The sequence below is a fragment of the Seriola aureovittata genome, chromosome 10, assembly GCF_021018895.1.
Source record: "Seriola aureovittata isolate HTS-2021-v1 ecotype China chromosome 10, ASM2101889v1, whole genome shotgun sequence".
Classification (NCBI taxonomy): Eukaryota; Metazoa; Chordata; class Actinopteri; order Carangiformes; family Carangidae; genus Seriola; species Seriola aureovittata.
The window spans coordinates 3,796,807-3,817,143 of NC_079373.1; the positions used below are offsets into that span (position 1 = coordinate 3,796,807).

Below are 20,337 nucleotides of genomic sequence, written 5' to 3' on the forward strand. Positions count from 1 at the left end.
AGTTAAGATGTCTGCAGACACAGTTACACAGTACTGATGAGTCCTTAATGAGACTGCTAGAATGAAAACGTCCTGACGGAGAAGAACACCTGGAATACTACAACAGCATCAGATCTGAGAACAGTTGCACTGTATGAAGGTTGAGCCAAGACAGGTGCTGAAGTCTGCATTGTTCAGGGGCTTTTGACAAAACTGACATCAAAATGCAATTAGAATGTGTTCACATGCAAAATGCAGATTAACGCGTTTAGCACTGCACAGTGGTTTTATAATACTCACAGACTGGATTTTACAATTTATCGTGGCAATTATTTTATCTTTCATTGCGAGCATCATGAGGTAAACAGAAGAAATACAGTGTTCATGCCACAAAGTAATCCACCAGGAATGTGCACTTCCATGTATTTCATTGGAAAATGCAGAACCTTGCCAGATGACATGTTGCATTGCAGCAAAAGTTGAGCCAGATTTAACTTTTTTTTCCAGATGACCCTGCGTTTCTCTGCCAAAGCCTTGTGTGTTGCAGATAGGGCTTCGTATCAAACTTAGATACTTTTATGGACGTACCAAATTTGTTTGATACTATCGAGGATCGAAAAATACCCAACCCTGTGGAGACAGAAAGTGGGGACAACTATGTTCCTGATGACACTGGAGTTTGTTGAGAGTGCAGACAACATTAAGGAAGTTAAAGAAAGCGTCTCAGTTGTCTTCTCCTTTTCATTGAAAGACATCTAACATAGCGATTACACTGCTGACCTTCTGCTCACTATGATCACTGTTCTGTATGAGTGAACGTAAACACATTCAGTAACAAGACTCCTGTAACAAGACCTGGAACTCCAGTTGAGTAGAAAAGTAGAAGTAGTTTCTGAGGGTAATATAAAGCATGATACAGGCTTATCATATGCCTACAGTGGGTCTTCCATTAACTCCTTCTGTTAACTGTATATCCAGCTTTGGTTGGAGTTGTAATATGCACATTATTTTGCTCTTACTTGAAGTAAGCATGGATGCAGTAGTCATTACTTTAGCAGTGCTGAAGAGATGAAGTTTAGGGTACACCTGTTGAATCATGCAGCGTTTATATGAGCGTAAGCATGTTTGATGATGTTTCACATCAATGTCAGGAAAATGTTATTGTCAGGGCTGAACAATAATTTTAAAATGGAGCCACAAAGGATTTACAGTGAAACCCTGAACACACCCAGTGGTTTGATGGGTGAAGTAGAGCGCTGATCTCCAAGATCTAGGAAGAGATATGAATGGATGAAACAGGACTCAATAAGGCGCAATAAGGATTTTGCTCCTGCAGTCATGTTGTGGAAAGTCATTGTTCCAAAGTAACTTCAGAAGCCTTTTTTCTGTGGTGAAATGTACATGGACTGCTGATGTGGTGACTTTCTCTCAGTACATGTGGATTCCTTTGGCTCATTTCTGGAAGCACACCATTGTCCCCTGAAGACACATTCAAACACAGAGAATCTGGGAAAATCGTTGGGCGTTGAGAGCGTGTCCACGGTGCTTCAAAGCTGGATTGATCAGAAAAGCTCAGAGTTGTCTTCAGACTCAATTGACCTTATTGATCTGGTGTTATCCTCCCATCTGCTGTTCATTACTGCGCCTTCGTTCGCAGCGGAGGCCTCTTTGATTAGCTAGTTTATAGCTCCACAGACTGCCACTGCACACAACAGTAAGCAAACCTGCACAATGGCAAATGTCAACCATGTGGACTTGCGTGAGGTTACACGATGGGAGTGAGAGAGCTTTCTGACTTTTAAGAAACAAGACGGTGAGGAGGTTTTCTTGCTGAGAACATTTTCTTGCTACTTGTGCTCCCGTCGAGTTCAGTGAGCCGGCGCTAACCCTGCCAGGGTTAAAGCCAACAATCCCGCAGGACCACCCAGGCAAAAAATGCATGCACTCACATCCATCTCATAGCATGTGTGAAGTTATTTGGAGGAAGTTGAATGGTGGGAAATTGGTAAAGAAAGTGTTGATGGCTGTTTGATGCAGTAAAATCATTTTTTATTCTATATTATCAGACGATAAAAGTTAGTGGTAAAAATGTTAATGGAGGACAGTTGCAGCGTTGATGGAAGATTTTAAGTTTCTCTAGGGAATTCCCTGTTCAGAGCTTTTTACATTGCTTGCTGTGTCGGTGTCCTCCATCATCAGACTGCTTAACAGACAGCTCCCTCACCCTCTTGTTAGCTGTGTTTCATCTGTTATGGTAGGACAGTTCACACCATTATCATTGTTCTTAGAATTTGGTGAAATCACACAAATGCCTTGTGTGGGTGTGCAGTGCTTTGAGAGGACCATGCCATTTTATATGTTAGTCCATTTAATAAAACTACTTCATGTTAGGGCTGAAATAATGAGTCTATTAATGAATCTTTTGATCAAGAGAAAAATGAAAAATGCATCAAAATGCACTCAAATGACCATGACTGTGTCACCTCTCATTATTTCTTGAGAAGTTTATGACTAAACAATTAATTGTAAAAGTAGCCAATTTAACTGTTGTCTAATGCTGTAAGTATTCTGTAATAAGTTTATTTTAAATCAGAAACTAGACTAAATGCGCATATACAGTGATCTTTACTTGGTGATTTACCTCAGTAGGTTGCAAAAAAACAACACAAACGAAATGATTATCTTTTAATAGAAACATGCCTCACCTTCTAAATACTTAGGGCTCTGTAAAAAATTGTGATACAATAAGGAAACCCCTTTCTGGATTGTATAAACTGTTTGACTGCTGAAATCTGCTGAAAAATGATACATAAAGATTGGTGGTGGTGGGGCCAGTATAGAAATGTAGGAATGTAAGGAATTTCTTATACGTGATGGGAATAATGTAACATGCAAGATATAGAGTTACTGCATATGAAAAGAAGAAGTGATTCCCCTTGGCCTGTGCTTACGCTGAATTCTTGTTTGATCCTCTTTTCACGTCTGGGTGCAACCCCTCAGAAAGCAGGCATGTTCAGTGTTCCCTTTTTTTTTAAAGAGCACATCTTGGAAAACATCTCAATTTCTCTCATAGATGCCCCCCCCCCCTTCCCTCCTTTACATACAGATATTTAAAGCTCTCCTGCCATGTTTAGGTGGCTGTGATGTAACTGGTGGGATTTCAAATGTAATTCTGGTGTCGAGGAGGGACCACTCTCATAAATGTTTGATGAACGATGAAGCACTCTGCTCGGACCGCCCAGACATTCCCCGGGCTGCCGGCGGTGGAAAGGGCTTTTTAAAGAGTCGCCTGCCTCTATCAGGGCCAGGTGGAAGCCCTCGGGTGCACATGAATCAGGGGGAAGTTCCCGTATCCATATAAGTGTAAGCACGTCTGCCTGCAAATACACACACGTACAGTTGCGTGCCGTCTTTCATACACTCCTTAGACTCCTTTATTCCTCGTCTTTCCTCCGCTGCATCTTGTTCACTGCCTCCACTCATACTCCTCAGGGAGCCAACAGGGTACAGTATTGCTTTTTATTGGATATTTATCCCATTTGGCAGGTGAAGTCGCCCACTTCTCACTCTTACACAATCTTTCAGACTTTCCGACAGTCACAAAACACAGCCCTGATATGACTAGTCCCAATTCCATCGCTTATTATCATTTATTTAAGGTTTCAGAGCTGGGGAAGGGGCCGGTGGGCGTGCCCTGACAGCGAAGCAGCAGAGCGTGGTGTTTTACCATCTGGGCCACACAGGGATCAGCACAACACAAGTGCCTGATCTAGATACATCACTAACCATCAACGGCTCCTAGACACTCACTGCTTGTCATGCAGGACAGGACGGGCGACAGAGCGCTCACCCCGCAGCTAGCATGATAGCAGGAGCCGCTTTCCCTACTCTCGCCCTTCGCCTCTCTCTCGCTTTCTCTGTCAGCAGCAGCGCAACAATATGGACAAAGTCATGCTGCTGTGATTATTACAGCTTAAATTAATACTCAGCACAAAGTCTCTCTTGTAGGAATCAGTCACACCCTGCAGGCTTTAAAAGTGGCTGTGAAAAGTTTGTTGTTTCTTACTGCACGGAGCTTAATGGCTGAGGTAAACTTAAATTCATGGCAGGTACAATGGATCCTAAATGTGACACATTTGTACGGCTTTAATCCATCAAATGACTCATTTCTTCCTGTTCTATCAATATGCTCAGTGTGATGCAAACCAAAATATGACTTCTGTATCCGTCATCAGGTATGACGTTGGTAAGGTTGTGAGTTGGTGTGTGCATCAGTTTGTGTACATGACAGCACCTTCCTCCTGCTCCTCCAAAAGACATGAGGAAGATCCTTACTGTATTAAAGTATTGTGTGTCTAAATAAAATGTGAGACTGTCTTCACCACAAGAGCAACACTATTGGTATTTGTTCAAATGTGCAACCTATGTACGACCTACGATACCGTTATACCGTTATATATGTTATAGCGCTGCAATTAAGTTATCTTGTCAGTACAGACGTGAGATATACATATTCACTTGGGTCATTTTGGAAAGAAGTAAGAACCTGTTGTGAAATGTTCTCGATACAATTATACGATAAGTTGTTTTTGTTTTTTTTTTCATCACACTCATATTCACAGGATGAACTGAAAGTTTCCCCCAAGAAACAATCTCTCATTATCAGGACTTTGCACATGATTTATTGTCACAATAGTGTGTTTTTATTTAGGATATCTCTGTTGGCCAGGACTGCCTCTGAAAGAACTGAGCATGAGTGTGAGGAGAGGGCCCAGGGAACAGCTGCTATGCATCATGGGTAGTAGCCAGGGATTTTAAACAAGCATGCAGTTACTAAAAGGGAAGGGACCTCTTGTTCAACTACACAGGAAAATACTTTTTAATTGTCTTTTGCAAGTCCCCTGACTCTGGGAATAGTCCTTGAATTGGTGAAGTACTCTTTCACTTACAGGCGACTCTACAGTAGGTTTCAGAGGACGAATGAGAATGAAGGACAGTAAATGCATACATGCTGAGAAGGACACAGATAACAGCTCTGGTCACTTATTATAGACACTGTTTCAGAGACATTATAACTCAACTCTATGGTATTTTTGTGAAGCTGGTGGTTGTGGTGTGGTTGATGGATTAAATCAAGATCAGTTTTATATGAGTATAGTTTTAGCTCTTATGTCTGTATTACCTTCAGATGTGCTGTAAAATGCTTTCAGTAGTTCTACAAGACTGGATTTTAGATAATGCATCATCCCGCTGGACTTGCTGCTGATGGCCATGCCACTCATATTATTTAGTCTTTTTGGGTTAGTGCTATGAAAGCTTTATGTGGTTTTAATGTAGGATTTGGCAGGAGTACAAGCTGAGTAAGTGAAGGTTCACTTCTGTCCCTTTGGGTGTTGTCGGGCTTGTCCCTGTCCTTCTGGCTACCTCCCCCTGAGACCTGGACACTGTAAGCAAATGACACAGTTAAAACCACAAAGGCCCACCAGTGCTGACGTAACAGGCCGGGTCTCCCCTTTCCAGAGCCCGGGCTGCTCCTTAGTTTCTTTCTTCTCGAGTCTCAGGCAGCTGTGGCTTGTCGTATTTGTGTGCATATTTAATTCCTTCAGAGCTGTTTAACCGTGGAGCACCTCAGTGGCGCCGAGCATCTGCTCTGCAGTGGGACTCTTCGGTGCATTTATCCGTCCCCATGCAAAGAGCGAAGACCAGAATGTCATGTAAATTTGATGGCAGCTTCCACTGTTGTTGCCGGCACCCAGGGAGTGCAAAAAAGTGAAAAATAGGTCGTCTCTTCTGCTGTTTTCTCTGTATGTTTGAAATATAAATGGGCCCCACTTTAAGCTCAATTTTATAGTCTGTTTAATGTTGCTGCAGTGACTGGATGAAATAGCTTTTGTTAATCAAGTCAGGGGAGGATTATGGGTAAACAAGTTGCCAGTGTAGTGAGAGAGCTAATTAGGCAAGGTTTAATGATGTAATAACTTTCTAGTTCTCACTTTCTTTGTTGAAGTGGGACAGCTGTGCAATTAATTTTTATGTCAATGTGTCTCTTTGTTTTCTTGTTTTTCAGAAATCTCCTGGACAGAGACACGTTCTCCAAGTCTGATCCAAGTAAGCTCACCTCCTGACACACACACACACACACTCACACACACACACACACACACACACACACACACACACACACCAGCTCTCAGCACCTTCAATTCTGGAGACAAACACAAATATCCACAGACAAACATCCACCATATTCAGGCAGATTTAAACTGGGCAAACACATGGACACACATACATGGACACACACACACGGACACACACACACACACACACACATGCTCTGCCTTGCTAATGTGAATTAGTAGACATTTGCATATGTCAGGGGTCGTATTCGTCACTGTTCTCCGCTCCCAACGTGAGTGAGGAAAGCCAGATCATCCTCACACACAAACCAGCCACTTCCCTCCTACAGATTAAAGGACACACAAACACACACATTCACACATACACACTCCTCACTCCCTTGACAGCAGGAGTTCATTTTGGCAACTGGTCCAGTGGTTTTTAAAGGCTCAATGTGGAATCTAACAGTAATTTGTCCGATAAAGAAATGTAAAGTGTCTGACTAAAGGCGTTTTTCCTTGTAAAGAGAAGGCAACATTATACTAGGGCTATCAAACTGTCAAGTACCAAAAACTTGCACGGTCTGAATCAGATTCATAATCTTGTTTAGAAATGCCAGGATCAGACTTCACAATATCAACCAGATAATCGACAGAATTAGTGTCGGGCACAACAGCTGTCGTGTATCATGGTGGAAGACAACCAAGGCAGGACGTGTGAAACCCCTCGATGTATCGACGATGGATGTTCCTCATGACTAATTCCCCTGTCGATTAAATGGAAATTAAAATCTTGACTATTCGACTCCTCAATAGACAAACTGAGTGGGATCACAGCGTGTAAACGATGTCATAGTGGTTTCGAGTGTGGCTAATGTTAGCAGTGCCAGTGCCAGCAGCCTTCTTACCTTGCAGGTTAACGCCCACATACCTGTGCTGAATGTAGTTACACATTGCTGTAGTTGAGTGGTAAGCTGGAGCTGAAATTCGATAATATTGAATATCGTGAAATATTTCCCACCGTATGCAATATTCCTCATTAGGTCAGAATATTTTTACAGTTTTGAACAGTCCGCCCTCCTGCTGAGTCCAGCCTTCATTTCACAGCTTTGCTTACAGTACATTGTACCTTGGCACGTGACAAATAAAACTGTGAATTGCTGTCACTTATACCTGAAACATAAAATACAATAACATAACAATTATTGTCCAGCCCAAATATTGCAGTAATATTGTACATCGCCATATGTGGGCAGGATATTAAATCTTGGATATCGCCCAAGCCTATCGAGTGGTTATATACCAGCTTATTCTGACACAGCCTACATACAACCTTATTTTCATTTTCTAAATGAAAATACTGTTGCTGGTTTCCAACACCTGAGTGGACTGCTGTCTGCAGCCCCAGCTAGTGGCAGTTGGCTGCGTAACATCTTATTAGACAAAACAGTTGTAATTAAATTGTAATTGTAATTAAATCTTACGGAGACCCTCAGTCATATCTTCACAATCACCTATGTACATTACGCAAGTTATGAAAGAGTGCAAGCTATGATCAATATCATTACCAAGGCACAGTGAGAGATTATGACTCTGTGATCATCGTCACATCTGATACTGTGACTATCTAAAAAAAAAAAATATATATATCATCTAGTCTGATCCTCAGTAGTAATCAGTAGTTTCTGATTGAAGTTCATGTTTGGCTGCTTGTGTTTTGACATTTAGAATTTGAGAACTGCAGCTTTTTTGATTTGTATAATGAAAGAAATTTGCCTATCAGCCATATTGTTGATAACTGAAAATAAAACCCAGCCTCACTAGATGCTGAGAACAGGTCCTCTTATACTCACATACTCAGGCACACGTGCACAGACGAGCTGGAAGATTGTGAAGTAGTTCCTTGCTGTTTTCATCCGTCGTTCCTGCTTTGTTTTCTGTAACAGACTGTGACAGTCCTGTCGGTTAAAAGCCCTCTAAAAATAACCATGATGGGAGGAAAATACTCTGAGTTATGCTGAAATGATAAAGTTGAAACATATTTATATTTTATTTTTACCCTCTACTTTTCCAGGGTTTGGTTAACATGCAGTTTTTCCAGCATCACATTGTTTCATTTCCTAAATATTCTTCACTCTGCCACCTGGGTGCTGTACAGCGAACACAGTGGTGTTTTTAGCATTGGTTGGTGTGTGTGAACCCATAATTGATGAGCTCCACAAATCGCCGATTGGACCTTTAAGTGTCAGACGGTGGGAGAGGAGGATGAGCATCCCTGCCCGCCCCAACGTTTATGCAAGGAGGCACTTGTGCTGCGTCCATGTCTCTGCTCTGCTGACAGCACTGGCCCCAGTCACACAGCATTAGATCGCCTCAGCAGAGCCACACACACATGCAAAAAGTGCACACATCCAGGGCCTCAGGCAGGCTCATGTACCATATTCATATTAGCTTATAAAACTGGACAACAATCCAGTGTTTCTGTTTTGTGCATGTTTGTGTGTGTTTATACATGTGTGTGAATGTGGATGTGCTTTGATCAGTGTGCTTCAGCAGATTGGAAAAGGGCATTAAGCAGACAGGCACATTATCAAAGTATGCACCGTCAGTATCTCCTACATTCAGAGCAGAGATGGTGTTAGCGGTGCTATTGTCAAGTTCCTGCCCTCATCATCAGCCTGATGAATAGGAGGAGTTGAAAGGGCGCCTGTACGGATGTGAGGAGCATCGCTATTTACGGGTGTGTGATTGATAAATAGCTTTTTCCCTTGCACAATAATGCAGAGACCATGTGTTATCTGACGCTTTGTGGCAAGATTAAAGGACGACCGTATATTCGACCAGCTGAGCCCCAACCCACTGCACATCATCCACAGTGCAACGTATACACCATCCAGACTGACAGTCTCCCAAAACATGGCAAGTTTGAGCTGTTCTGCCACCAGACCAGACGCAGGGGAATCAGAATGCCTGTTGTTTGTGTTGCACTCAAGAACAGTGACATTTACAACATAGCTGGAAGTCGGAAGAAAACATCAGTTTTTACATAATATTAGTAATCATATAATGTATCTGGGCGCAACCTGAGATTCATTCTAAAAGATGAAATGTCAGGAATTCATCAGATAGGCCTGGTGATTCTGAAACCAAGGATGATTTTCACTCACAGTCACAACCGTTAACGAGTCCATGATTAAATTAAAAAAATAAAAGTCATTTCATCAGTTGGTGGTAGCTCATACACTAACTCAGGCATAAATTTACAATTAATTAGAGCTGTAATTAATGATAATGTATGTCAGTGCAGTAGAAGTTGTTGCCTTCATAATCAGATGTCACAAGCTCAACTCAAGTTCTGTTTTTTATGTAGTTCTGAACAGAGTGTGTCCGCTTTATTTTAGAGCTTTGATGTTACTTTAAATAGTTTCACCTTTTTGAAATAGATTTATAAGCTTTCAAACCCTGTAAGGCAGCACGTAATCAAAATAGCTTTCACTCAACAGGGTTGAGCTTCAGCGCTCTGTGTTTAGCTTGACACTAGTCATATGGACATCTAATTACATTTACATCAAACATTGTGTTTGAAATCATTCACCACTCACTACAACAGTGCCGCACAATCATGCATTGTGTCTAACATTTAATGTCTAGTATTTTCTTCACAACTGACTCAGAATTCAATACAATGTGAATATTGAACAAGGGACTTGTAAATTCCACTGTCCCAACATTAAATACACTCTAGTGCCCCATCAGAAAAATACGACTGAATGTCACTATGGAGGAATTTGCAATGCTTACACTGCTAATGTAGACATTACTGTAGATATGATTTGTTTCATACATCTAGGCTATTAATTAACACAAAGCCTTATACCAGCCAATTACATGCCACAACATACAATGCCAAAAAAACGATGCAAGTTTTACTCGAACCCCAGTGAGTCCAGTTCATCTCCCGTGGTGGTGTTTTACTGGAGCTGAGCGGTGGGACCCAGGCTTTGTGCATCACCAACCGTGCACAAACTGTTCCCTGCTTCAGTTCCTTTAAGTTGAACAAAATATTATTTGCTTAATTGATGAGAGTTAAAGGAGAAGCTAGCTAACCTAGTCAGTTAGCTTGTCTTACTTTATTAGAATTACAAGTTGTAAATTGAGGAATATTGTTTCATTTTTTTGTGAAATGTGATTTCAAATTTGCCAAGTTTACATCATTATTAACAGCATTTTGATAATGAGTTATGGCAGATACTGTATATTAACCATATTTTCCACTATGTCTTTTACCCCTTCAATCTAAATGGGTTATATAGTAACAAGCTAACGTTAGCTTTGTGAGTTGGTTCAGTTAGCTACGCTATATTTACACCTGGCAGTGAATGTATGTAAAGAACGAGTTATCTGTACAAACGAATTTCTGTGGTGCCACCTGTTGTAATTACTTACTAATTTTTACTTATTTATTTTCTATGCTTTATTCACAAGGGTCATGTGCCCTGTTTTAACTTACTGATGAGTAAATCACTGCTCTGTAAAGACTTGCACTATGTTATAACTTGACTGAAGTCTGAATACAAAACTACTGGTGCAAGCGGCTGTTATTAGTACTACAAAACCCAGTTTACTAAACTGTATGTAGGGAACAGTACATGTATTTGTGCCGTGCTGTTTGGTACAGGATGTTGCGTTGTGATCTAAATTAATATAATCTAGCCTTAACCATAGCCAGTCTGTCACTGGGCTACAAGTTTACAATTACACGTTTATTTACAAATAAATTAATAGAAATTTAATGTTTTTCATGTTTTTTTTTTCACTGTACCGAAAACATAAAGAACAGTTAATTAACATGTATGTACTGAAATGTTACTTTTCTGCACTGCTACACCCCTACTAAACAGACATACATAGTGTAACCCTAATTTAAATAGGTAAACTCATTGAGATCGAGATCTCTCTTGATCCCTAGAGAGACCTGAGTCAGCAGAAGAAGTAAGAACAGAGATAAGACGCACCAAAACATAATGACATATTTTATTAGCTAATGACAAAAAATATCCTAAAACTACTCACTGTTTCATTATACAAACATTTAACCAATTACAGCAGATTTGCAAATGTCCAGTCCCCGGGCATTTCAGAGTTGTGAGTCGCTGCCATGTGACAGGCGTGTGTGAATACAGTAACGGCTGCTAGAATGCAAATGAAATGTCATTTTAGTGCCAGCTGATTACCTTCCTCTCTTGTCGCTAGTGATCCGTCATCAAAAAACACTCCAAGACGGATATGCTCGAATGTCAATAAGGAGGACTTTCCTCCACCCACACAAACATCCACTAACCCCATCCCATCCTCCCTGTCCCTCCCTCCTCTCTGCCTCTCTGAAATATCATTATGCTGCCAGCAAAGTTCTAGTGACATTTAATTAGAGAGCTTTCCTCTCATGTTGTCTGTGGAAAGAACACGCTCTCAGCTGACTTCTCTGCATTATTTGTTCACTGTTAATCAGTCAATCACTTTAACCCTCCCCTGTTTCTCTCCCCTCCCTTGTTTCTAATTCAACAGTTTGTGTGCTCTACACTCAAGGAATAGCCAACAGGGAATGGAGAGAGGTGAGTGTGGGGTGGGGTGGTGGTGGTGGTGGTGGGGTGGGGTGGGGGCAGTGAATGCTTCCAAGGAGCTTAAATGGCAAGCAGTGCAACATTTCAGAAAAGTCATATTGAAGGACTGCAGTGAGATTTTGAGAGGCTGGCCTTTTTTTTCTTTTTTTTTTTGTCCTTGGAAATGCTTCAGGTTCGGCCTGTTGGATCAGTGTGTTAGTTTGAATTTATCACAGCTAACACAGCTCACTTTTGTTGCTGTGTTTACTTGTTATGTGCCCAGTAACTTAACATTCCTTTCCAGGAGGTGTAGTTATGTCTATTGCTGTTACTGTATCATCTCCTGGGTGATTCATGTTAACATGTTTGTGTGACAAAAGTAAATTCATTTCCTATTGATTGCGACCCAAGCCAGGACCCGAGTTGTCTGAATCATATTTATTGTATATTTTCAAGCATTGGGCCTCATTCACCAATATCTTAAGTATTTTCTTAAATTCTTTCTTAAGTTGTTCTTAAGAAAGTCCTTAAGAAAAGATTCATGAACGTGTTCTTAAACTGCAGAATTGTGCGCACCTGTGTTCTTAGATTGATGAATGCCAATCTCCTCATGAATTGAAAGTGTGTGCCAGTTGACCCTAATTAGTATAAGTAAACGATCGAAAAGTATTATTGTAATTTAAATAATATAATATTATTTATAATTATTACATAATTATATAACTGTAGAACCGAAGAAAACGCAATAACCAGTTATTTTGCTCAAACATGTCAGCACTAAAATGTGCATAAGAGTATGCTTGGGTGTGTGTAGATTCTGTTCTTACGTAAGAACAAATCCCAAATAAGAAAACATTGGTGAATGTCAGAATCTTTGTAAAAAGTGTGTAAGTGGGTTTAAGTAAGAAATCTCTTCTTAAGAATGGTTGGTGAATAAGGCCCAATGTTTTTAGTAGTGAAACACAATGAACAAGAGAAACATAATCTCACAATTCAAATAGCAGCTCTCATGTTGTAAATTTTGTCAATCAGGCACCAAGTCTTTATTTATTTAAACACATTGGGGTTGGGTAGGTATACTATGGGTTCATTTTGGATCTGGTCCAAGGTCCAGGTCTGGGACCCATGAAGACCTCTAATGTGAACTACTACAAGCTTCAATCATGTTATAATGTATGCAGCTTTTCTATTTTAAGTGAGTGATTTATAGAGCACATGAAATGATTACATGACAATTACAAAACATACTACCCCTGAGTAGCTGTAGCTCTAGAAACAAAATTGCTGGATGGATGAAAAATGGAGAGAAAAGTTTTGCCTGAGGAAACACTCTATTGTTACCTGCATCATAATGGTTTATCCTCTGGCCGTTTTAGTACATCTCAAACTCAGCTCGTCAGACTCAGCTTTTCATCGTCAACCTCAGATCTCCTTCTCTACTCTAAGCTGTTGGCCTTAGGTGAACTTGGGATCAGCTCTGCTTTGCGCTGAATGCTTACATGCTAACATTTAGCATGTAAAATTATTATATATTAAGCATGATCTAAAAAATGACAATGTTAGAATGTTTACAATGTGAGGAATTTGAGTATTTTTATTAAATAACTGTTGTTGCCTGGATTGTATTACAGGGGTTTCTCTACTTCTGGTCACTCAGTTTTTAGTTAGTTGAATGAATATTGATGTCAGTCATTAACCAAGTATCCCCTGTCTCACTTCTTTCCTAGTTTGGCAGGACAGAAGTCATAGACAACACCCTCAACCCTGACTTTGTTCGCAAATTCATCCTGGACTACTTCTTTGAGGAGAGGCAGAATCTACGCTTTGACCTGTGAGTTAACAATTGATTTATGCGTGTTGTTGAGTGTGTATTTGTTGTTGTGTATTTTTGTGTGTTGTGTAGGCGTGGGTGAGAGTGCTGCTCAGTGTGGAGCAGAGTTAAGACTGAAATATTCATGGTCTGTGCAGAGGGAGATGTACGTCTTCTCCCCTTTAAATAAAAGACAAGTTTTCGTGCCACTTTTTCACCAGCATTTCCATGTGAATTCATCTCATTCATACAATGCTTTGAGACAAACCAAGGCCAGAATGTCCCACAGTGAATTATATACTCGGCATTTTGAGCAATTCTGAAAATGGATGATAATCATCACATTTCACCACTGAAAAGACAAGTGTGTCCTGACAGTATTATGTTAATGGAATAATCAATCAACTCCTATCTCTGTCGTTTTTTTCTACATTTTTGTAAATTGTGTTTTTTTATTACACTTTTTTTTCAATTTTTGGAATAAATTTGAATAATGTTTTCAGGTGTTACGCAGTGCAGAAAAAAACTCATGAAACAAATGACCTCCTTTGAACAGCAGATGCAGGAGACTGCTTTGTCTTAATCCTTTTAGACCTAAGTGCGGCTTTTGACACAGTTGATCATACAATTTTAATTAACTGCCTTAAGCTCTGGGTATCTCTGGGTCAGCACAGAGTTTTCTCAGTCCTTACGTCTCAAAAAGAAGCTGCTCTGTTCAAACCAGAGATTCTTCAGCTGCTACAGTGGAAACCAAGCACCTCTGGTGTCCCTCACAGCTCATTTCAAGTCCCCATCATATTCTCTACTCATGAATCGTGGACAGATGAAGGCTGGAAAAATGTAGTCTGGTTTGATGAATCTGGATTTCTGCTGAGGCAGCAGATGATAGGGTCAGAGTTCGGTGTCAACAGTATGACCCAAACCTGCCTTGTGTCAGCAGTCCAGGCTGCTGCTGGTGGTGTTATGGTGTGGGGAATGTTTTCTTGGCACCCTTTGCACCCCTTAATAACAATCAATCATCATTTGAATGCTACAGCCTCTCAAAGTATTGTTGCTGACCATGTTCATCCCTTTATGGCCACAGTTTGCCATCTTGTAATGGCTACGTCCAGCATAATAATGCTCCATGTGTCAAAGCAAAAGTTGTATCAAACTGGTTTCATGAACATGACAATGAGTTCAGTGAACTTCAGAACAGGAGATTGGCAGCATGAATGTGCAGCTGACAAATCTGCAGAAATGATGTGATGCAGTCATGTCAACATGGAGCAGAGTCTCAGAGGAAAGTTTCCAACATCTTATGAAATCCATGACACGAAGACCTGAGGCTGTTTGAGAGCAAAGAGAGACCCTACCAAATATAAATATGGTGTTCCAAATAAAGTGGTTCAAGAGTGTATATTTGTATGTAACATTAAGAAGATTCCTCCTTGTCTGAGTTTGTGTTGTATGAGGCAACACAAAGAGTCAAATACGTCAAGGAATTGACCATTTACAGCAAATAGTTAGGTTAACCGTTAGATTTTTGCTATTTGACTTCCTGAAGAAACTCTCAAAGAATCTGAGCAGCAATGAGCATTTTGTGAATTCCACCTTAACGAGGACATGAACATTAAATCTTAATCTCAGCAATGTCCTAAATCTCATGTCATAACTAGGACATACAGTAAGAAGGAGGATGTGGTGGTGGAGAGAGCTGCAGCAGCAAATGGCAATAAGTTGAAGAATGACTGGACATTACTCAGCTGATGCTGAAGTTGGAATATGATAGAATACAACTGAAAATGAAAACTTATTTTTTTAATCGATTAATTGTTTTATAAACATATTTTTATGTATCATATCAAACATGACAGAAATTTTAGTAATTCAACAATAAACTGCTGATGACTTTACAAACTAATTACATTTATGTATTTTTGAAAAGTTGAATCGTGCAAACAAAGTAAATAAATTAGGAGTTGTAAATAGTGGCTCCTGAGCCAAATCTGGCCCCCACAGTATCTTGTACACAGTGCTGAGAGCAAATATACAGTAAAATACCAGTTTTACCATGCAGCTAAACAAAGACAACAATGCTAAACAAATGTAAGCATAAATATATATTTGAAACAGGGTAGTAGGTATGAAAATAGATCAACACCTAAACAACAAACATAACATTTTATGGGTTATTTATAATTTATTTGTATAACATTTTTCAAATCAGAATCTTAATTATGTCTTATCTGCTGAAGACATCACAGTATATACTGTATAAAGCTTGTGTAAATTTCATAATAATATGAAGTTGTTGCTAAGCTCCCGAATCACTGAAGCAGCCATGCTCATTAGTAGGAAGGTGAGTGAACTGGCAGGTAATGTGATTGATGTAGAATTAGAAGGTTGCTGTGATTGGTTCATTAGATTCAGGTGTGTTGAGACGGACAGATTTCCTGGTGTCTGATAAAAAAGTATTTATTGCAGAGAATAATAAAATATTTACATCGTATCCTGAACACATCAGATACACCTGTGTTGTGAGTCATGTTGCTGTTAAAAGTTTTTTAAAAAAAAAAAGTCAAATCTCCTCATGTAGCACTAAAAGTCGACCTGTCCAAGTGATTATGATAATCAGGATTTTTCTCTATTGTGTTCCAGCCTCACGCATATTCACTGTATTTTCCCATGATAGCTCATGAAATATGGAACGGCTCTTTGTTTGTTTACTTGTTGGCCTGTCAGCAGGGGCACATGCTGCTTACAAACTGTGGGAGGTTGCAGTGAAGGTCAAGGAGAGATGCTAGCTGTTTGATTGTGTGTGTGTATTTAGGTTGTATGCTCAGTCTGTCAGATAAAGTGTGTGTATATACATTTAGTTGTGTTCAGGTTGTTTTTTGGATGAAAGTGTGATGTGTGCGTATGATGTTAGTGTGTGAATCTGAGCGTATGTGTGTTTGGACATTTGTTTTTTTAATGATGTGTGTGTGTGTTTTCATTTCTGTCTACGTGAGCATGGCTGTTGAGATTTTGTGCTCGGCAAGGCAAGTATGAATAATAATATTAATGTGATACTGGATTGTTTGTTTTACCATACGTCTGTATATTCCCATTCCCTCGTGCTAGTGGAATGTAGTGCATATTTGCCAGAGTATGTGTGTGTGTGTGCGTGTGTGTGTGTGTGTGTGTGTGTGTGTGTGTGTGTGTGTGTGTGTGTGTGTGTGTGTGTGTACGCACTCAACTAGTCCAACTCCCCAAATGGCTTGTGGGTGTGCATCGGGCCCCGTTAGTGTCTTATGGGCTGATGGGCCTACAATCACTCGCAGCGAGGACATGGCTGCCACACACACACACACACACACACACACACACACACACACACACACACACATGCATGCCTGCCCTCAGAACACACATTTACACTTTGCTTCTCAGACATTCTTTTGTACTCATGTCGAGCTTTAACATGCATGCACACACATACACACACACACACACGCACACGTACACACAACACATGTAACCAGTGGTTACTCGCGCTCTCCTCAGCCTCTGTCCTGAGGTCTGGAAGTCTTTACACTATAGCTCCTGCAGCTCCTGCAACCCTTCATTACCTCAACCTCCCTCACTTCAACTCAGTGCTTCACATCCCTTCACAACATCCATAGACAATGCTGAGCTGCCCGCAAACCACCAGTATAGCTGCTGCTGAACCATCCCACGCTCTCCTTACCCGAAGACCCCAAAGCCACGACACACTTCGCTTCCTCTGCTACTATCCATGCCTGGAAATCCTGTTAACCCTCATCTCACTGCTGGCCATGTTCAGGGCTCCTCTTAGCTTTTTCTTTTTTCTTTTTTTGGGTAGAATTGAAATTTGTGATGCTCACTGAAGCCGGTAGAACCCCCCCACACACACACTCAAACACATCGGGTGGTTGGTTGTCTAATCAAGTGTGGAGAGTGTGAGTAAAAGAGGGATCTAGCTGTATTTATTTCATTTATTTCACTGGATTGAAGATATTTCCTCTACAGTTGGAAATCAAGAAGTCCTGAGTTGAAACTCAGGTTAAAGTGTGATTTTTTTTTTTTTTTTTAAATATCAATTTTAGGAAACAAAATGTATCTCACCAGTCATGCACATGTACATTGTAGTGTGCACAATACAGTGGACTGTAATTTCATGCATTAGAAGACACAGCTGTTTTGCAAAGAAGCATTTCCTACATTTACAGTGTTGTTGGAGTTAAAGTCATGGTACCTCAGAATCAGTCAATGCTTAAAAATCAAAAAAACAAATGTAAAAAAAGCTAATATGCATTTCATCTTTAAACCAGAAGGAATCACAATTACTGTACCTCGTCATTTATTTCAAACTACTCCAATGCAATCAAAATCTGCTGAAAATAAAAGTGTGTTTTTGGTTTAGCCATATTTTGCTTTCTTTCCTTGGCAAAATAATATTCCTGAGAATAGATCTTGGATTCAATAAGAACCAGAATCAACAAGAATGTCACTGAACAGAATGCATACCTCCAGCAAGGCCAAACAATCCTACACATGTCCGTCAGACCCAGATTATTATGTGGCTCTACACTGAATAACACCAAGTCAAACATCTCAACACTCATTTTACATCAAACATTAATTCCTGAGAAACTGATGGAAATGTTGCAGTGTTAAGGAAAGTAATAAGAAATGTATGGATTTGCCCCTTTATTCAGATGGAGACCAACATTTAAAGTGTTAGTCCCCGGCCTGTGCTCCAACCCTTCACCATATTTGGTGCCAATCGGTTCAGTAGTTTTTGCACAATCCTACTGACAAACAAACAAAGAAACCAACAAACAGACACGAGTGAAAACATAACCTTCTTTGCAGTAATAAGCACAATCGAAAACTCTGAGATCTAATTCTGATGCCCAGCCATGATTTCCTGTAATTTCCTGTAATTAAACCTATGACCGACACAGACAACCAACATGGATTTAAAATGTATCTCAAGCAACAAATGGATCATTTACATTTGAACCGTTGAGTATTTGACCATTATTAAGCATGAAAATGAACTCTGAAAATGACTAAAATGTTCTACTATTCAACAATGATTCCTTATGTATCATTAATTTAAAAAAAAATTCCATATTCCACATGTAAATATTCATTACAATACATTACAATGAAACAGGGAAACTCCAAAGAAACTGATACTTGCCCTAAAAATTGGAAGTACATCATTCCCTTCTTTTTATAGCAGTATTTTTGGTAAAATGCCAAGTTCAGGAAAATCTGTGACAGAGCCAAATATGCTAATGAAACATCGAGCGTCTCGTGTGAAGGTATAAAGGCCTTGTGAAGGTTTCATGAAACTATTAGGAAATGGAGCTCAAGTGTCAGTTCACTGTCGTCTGTTGTTTGCCTTCCTCTCCGGCCCTGTTTGTTTGTGTGCCATCATTAGTCATCATTGCTCAGTTCAAACGGAGCTCTGAGCAGCCCCCTCCCCCCTCCCCGCAAGACAGACAGCACAGGACCAAGAGAAATCCTGTCTGGCCCAGTGCCGATGCAGTGATGTCATCCACATAAACTCACACTCATTCAGTCACACACAACAAATGTGCACTCACGAGGCGCCGTGGGACATCTACTCCTGCAAACACTCGTGTGTGTGTGTGTGTGTGCATGAATATGTGCGGCCAAATCATCCATCGTACATACATCAGTAGTATGTTTTTCTGTCTCTCTCTCTGTCTCTCTCTGTCTCTCTTTCTCTCACTCTGGGTCTCTCATTATTAAATAAGATTAAATGAATCATTTATGAACATTTGGGAGTGACAGAGGCACGGGGCGAATAGAACATGAAGCGCACCTGTGCATTTTGCCGGCGGCTCGTTGCGTAACAGCACCATGTTTCCTTGCTCTTATGGAATTACATTAGTAACAGCTCCGTATTGGAGTCCCCCACCCCCTCCTGTAGTGACACACAGTGTCTCCCAGTTTTGTCAGCAGGCGCCTTATCGTACATGGCATGCTGTCTGTAGAAAGAAACGCTCAGGATCTCCCATTTACACACTCCACTACGCACTGCTGCACACACACCACACACACACCAGAGACACCTAGGAAGGTGACGGGTTACAGGAAGTAAATAAAGCTGGATAAATTGCTCTCCAGAGAGGCGAGTGGATCATATGGTCTGCACAATATAGCTGCTACTTATGGTTCAGGAGGAATGTTCCTACATGTGAATGGACAAGCTGTAGGAATCTAGCTTGTTGGACTCGGCCGAGCTGTGCCGCTGTGGAAATCATATTATATATCTACAAAAATCCTTTACTTTTCAGAGAAAAATCTTTTGTTCTTATAGTAGAGAACTGTTTACTTGGTGGAGAACAAGAGAAGAATGTTCACACATGACATACTACTGCTATGTGTAAATCATTCTGTGGCTCCAGAGAGAGCTGTGTGAAATTTGATAAACTGCCTCAAGTGATGTCACTTGAGTCGATGTCGGTTGGGTCTGAAGTCTGAGAATGAAAAAGTCTGGGGGTGTGGGGTTAGAAAGCATTGAGCTTACCAGACCTGCAGTATGTAGCTTTCTCTTCAACTCTGCTTAAGGCTACAATAGCTGCTGTTAGCATAACACACCTGAATCCCCAACCCACCTGTCAGTGGCTGAGTTGCAGTATGGCTGATGTAGGTGCCAGGTTTTGACCAAAAAGGAGAAAAAAGATGATTTCTGGTTCTAATTCACCTATTTTTTTCTTTAACTGGATTTTTGTTTCTACTTTGATTTTCTGATTATAATATGCCGTACAATATATCATATGCCATATCCTACTGCAGTATCTTAAAC

General features: G+C 40.4%; 1 protein-coding gene across 1 annotated transcript in view; it reads left to right on the plus strand.

Annotated features, from left to right (window-relative positions):
* LOC130176871 (copine-8-like) overlaps positions 1-20,337 on the plus strand; it is a 64,271-nt gene that overhangs the window by 8,101 nt on the left and 35,833 nt on the right. Inside the window, exons 2-4 of the mRNA XM_056388266.1 lie at positions 6,047-6,087; positions 11,661-11,707; positions 13,423-13,526. Of these exons, the coding sequence (XP_056244241.1) occupies positions 6,047-6,087; positions 11,661-11,707; positions 13,423-13,526 (192 nt within the window). The remainder of the gene's footprint in view (positions 1-6,046; positions 6,088-11,660; positions 11,708-13,422; positions 13,527-20,337) is intronic.